Raw genomic sequence first — 3683 nt, 5'->3', positions numbered from 1 at the left:
ATCTAACAAAAATTTAAAAAAAAATAAAAATATAAAAAAAAATTTAAAAAGCTTACATATATAAAACATACATATGTAATTTTTAGTATTTAGATATTTATATTTCAATTAAAATAACATATAATTATTATTTAAGTACATATTTTAATTATTATATTTAAGTTTTATTTTAATATATGATTTATTTTATATATAATTTTTATATATTTTGTTATTTTTTATTCAATGTATGTAGTATATAGCAAATAATTAATAATATATAAAAAAAGAATAATTAAAAAATGACTTATGAAAATTATATATCATATCTTATACAAATTAAAAAATAATCCACCATTTGTCAATAATTTTGTCACTATTATAATAATTTATTTTATTTATATTAATTAATAATACTTTATTAATTGTAAATAACATATAAAATATAATTTTAGATTAGGATCACTTATGTGTTCTTGGCTTACTAAATTCTTAGGAGTACATTGGGAATTAAGGGGGAAAGAACATTTAGAACAAGAAAGAGCATGTATAATAGTAGCAAATCATCAAAGTTCTTTAGATGTATTGGGAATGTTCAATATATGGCCAATAATGGGAAAGTGTACAGCTGTAGGAAAAAAAGAAATTTTATATGCATGGCCATTTGGTTTAGCCGCTTGGTTTTGTGGAATGATATTTATAGATAGAATGAATTCAGAAAAAGCTCATTCAGTTATTAATAATGCTACAAATTATATTAAAGAAAAAAAGGTAAAAAAATTCAATTTATGATGCAAAAATTCAAAAAATATATATATAATATGTATATAAATAATTTATGGTGCTGTATATATTTATTTCTTCTACTATTATATATCTTTTATATAGATAAAATTATGGATATTTCCTGAAGGAACTAGACGCAATACTGGTAAAATTTATCCATTTAAAAAAGGTGCTTTTCATGTTGCTATACGTTTTCAATTACCTATATTACCAGTTGTATTTTCCTCTTATTATTTTTTATCTTCTGAAGAAAAAAAATTTGATCCTGGTAAGTTTTTGTCATATAAATGAATAATTTAAATAATAAACTAGTAAACTTAGTAAACTAATAAATATTAATTAGATTAATAATAAACTAATAATAAATATTAATTAGAACTAATAATCTTAAGGTCGTGTTATTATAACAACATTACCACCAATATCTACAAAAGGATTAAAAACAGATGATACTGAACATTTAATGGAAATAACACGAAACATTATGATGGAAGCTTTTCATGCAACTAGTCGTGAAATACAGTTTTCAAATGCTTCTGCTACTTCCTAAAGTAAAGCAGTTATTTTATTGTATAAATAAATTTTATATTCATATAAAATCATATCTTGATCATAATTAAGTCTCAGCTTGTAAATCAAAAACTAATATTCTCTATTTTATTTATCAATACTTTGTTAAATTTAAATATTTTAATAATATTAATATTTTAAATTTTTTATCTATAAATATTTATCCATTTTGTATAGAAAATATCTGCTAGAAACACTTAGTTATTGTTATAGCTAATTTTAAATCATAATTTCTTTTATTTATTTTCATCAAATATTTTTTCATATAAATCACAATTCATCTTTATATAAAATTTATTAATTTTATATATATATATGAAAATAGAAATATTAATTTTTTCTTACTTAAAAAAAATATAATAAAACATTTTCTACAGAAATGAAAATGTTTAAGCATGAACAATAAATTTCATTTTATATATCTGAATAGTTTAACTAGATAGACAAATTCAAAAAGTAAAAATCTATATTTCGTTCAACGATTTACGTGTAAATGTGTAAATCACGTAATAAATGTTGCATTTCGAAAGCGCTAAATAGGCTAGACAAATCTATTTTCATGAAAACTAACTATATATTGTAAAATTTTATTTCAAAAACTATTTTGTGAATTTATATTTATACATTATCAAAAAATAATTCTGCAATATAATAAATATATTAATACTCAAAAAATATATTTTATAGCAAGTATTTTAAAGCCGTAAATTCAATTCATTTCACTTATATGGTGATTATGTACTTACAGTTTTTGACTTAACTCGTTGGACGAATTATAGATTCAAATTCTATATATGTTTTATAAAATATACTTTATTTAATATTTTATAAACATTTTTAAATATATATTTCATGCTTTCACTCATTCATATGCATTAGTGCACGTGATTTAATATATAATAAATAAGTAATACTATTTATTCATATTTTACACTTTTAATAAAGTTTTTATATGAATTATCATTAAAGAATTTTAAATCTTATAATGGTAAATTTTAAAACTTGAATTTTTTAAGATTTGAGAGAAAGCAATAAATATAAACAATATCCGATTTATTCTAAAAACAAATAATAATTATAAAAAAAAAAATGTATGAAAAATATTTTGTCTCGCACATAAATATTCGCACATTCATGTAACTTTTACTAATCCTTATAAATAATAATTATATTGATATGCAAAATTGGATTTACTAATAGTAATTATTTAGCTTTTTCTTAGAGTTACTTTCATTGATTAGTAATATCAATATAATCGATAATTAAAATTTATTAATAATATCAATATTTATTATGGTAAATTATATTGAATTTTTGCAAAATTTAAAATATTACACAATGAATTGTTTATAGATTTGATTTTTTTATTACTAAAAATTATTATTAAAATGTATTAAAATTGATAAAAATGTTATTTCGAAATAACATATACACAAATAAATTCAGAAAAACAAATTTTATCTTTTAACAGTTTTATAATTTGCATGTCAAAAGTAATAAGTTTAATTTTAAGTCAGAAGCTATATTTGTAAATACAATAGTAATAACCTCTAAGTATGAATTATATATTATAAAAAAATATATGTTTTTCTCCTTTTTATAGAAGTTTTTATTTTATGTATATAATAAAACTCCATTAAATAAAATATATATCAGTTTGAAATATATAACTTATAATTGAATTATTATTTATTATTATCCAAATTCCTAAATCTAGAAATTTTAATTATATGAAGAATATTTTTATAATAAATGTAAATTTATATATAAAATATAATTATTTGTCTAAATTAAATTAAATTTTAAATTAATTTAACTAAAATATAAATTTATTTATTTATTTATATTATTATTTATTTAATATCTCAAAACTATTTGAACGTATTTTTACTTTTATAAACCATTATACTCAATTCTGTCACTAGTATACAATATTGTAAATATATTTACTGACTGGATATTTTTCTTATGGGTATTATTATGTAAAAACCTAAGTACATCAAAACAAATAAAATTTATGTTTGTATTAAGTAAAATAAGCATTTTAAAATAAGTATATTACTACACTAAAATAATTCATTTATATCGTGTTAAATTAAGTTAAATAATAATTTTCTAAATAAATATCGAGTAATAATCTAAAATAAATGAATATAGAATAATAATCTTTTGCATACAATAAATATAAGTATTAAGAAAGTCATTATATATTATTCAATGATATATATTTAAATATGTATATTTTACTATATTTTTTAAATTATTATATTTGTATACATGTTTTATAAAACATATTCTAGATTAAATTTTCTACATTTAATTATAAATATAAATAAAAAAAAATTTTT

The 3683-nt window shown here is 17.5% G+C and overlaps 1 protein-coding gene across 1 annotated transcript in view; it reads left to right on the top strand.

The window, feature by feature from the left end:
- Positions 1-1967, top strand: part of LOC102672250 (1-acyl-sn-glycerol-3-phosphate acyltransferase alpha-like) — a 2668-nt gene extending 701 nt beyond the window's left edge. The window contains exons 2-4 of the mRNA XM_006614720.2: positions 435-750; positions 868-1033; positions 1158-1967. Of these exons, the coding sequence (XP_006614783.1) occupies positions 435-750; positions 868-1033; positions 1158-1315 (640 nt within the window). The 3' untranslated portion in view covers positions 1316-1967. The remainder of the gene's footprint in view (positions 1-434; positions 751-867; positions 1034-1157) is intronic.
- The last annotated feature ends 1716 nt before the right edge of the window (positions 1968-3683 follow it).

Source organism: Apis dorsata, unplaced genomic scaffold (assembly GCF_000469605.1).
Source record: "Apis dorsata unplaced genomic scaffold, Apis dorsata 1.3 scaffold_196, whole genome shotgun sequence".
Classification (NCBI taxonomy): Eukaryota; Metazoa; Arthropoda; class Insecta; order Hymenoptera; family Apidae; genus Apis; species Apis dorsata.
This window is presented reverse-complemented; position numbering and strand designations above follow the sequence as displayed.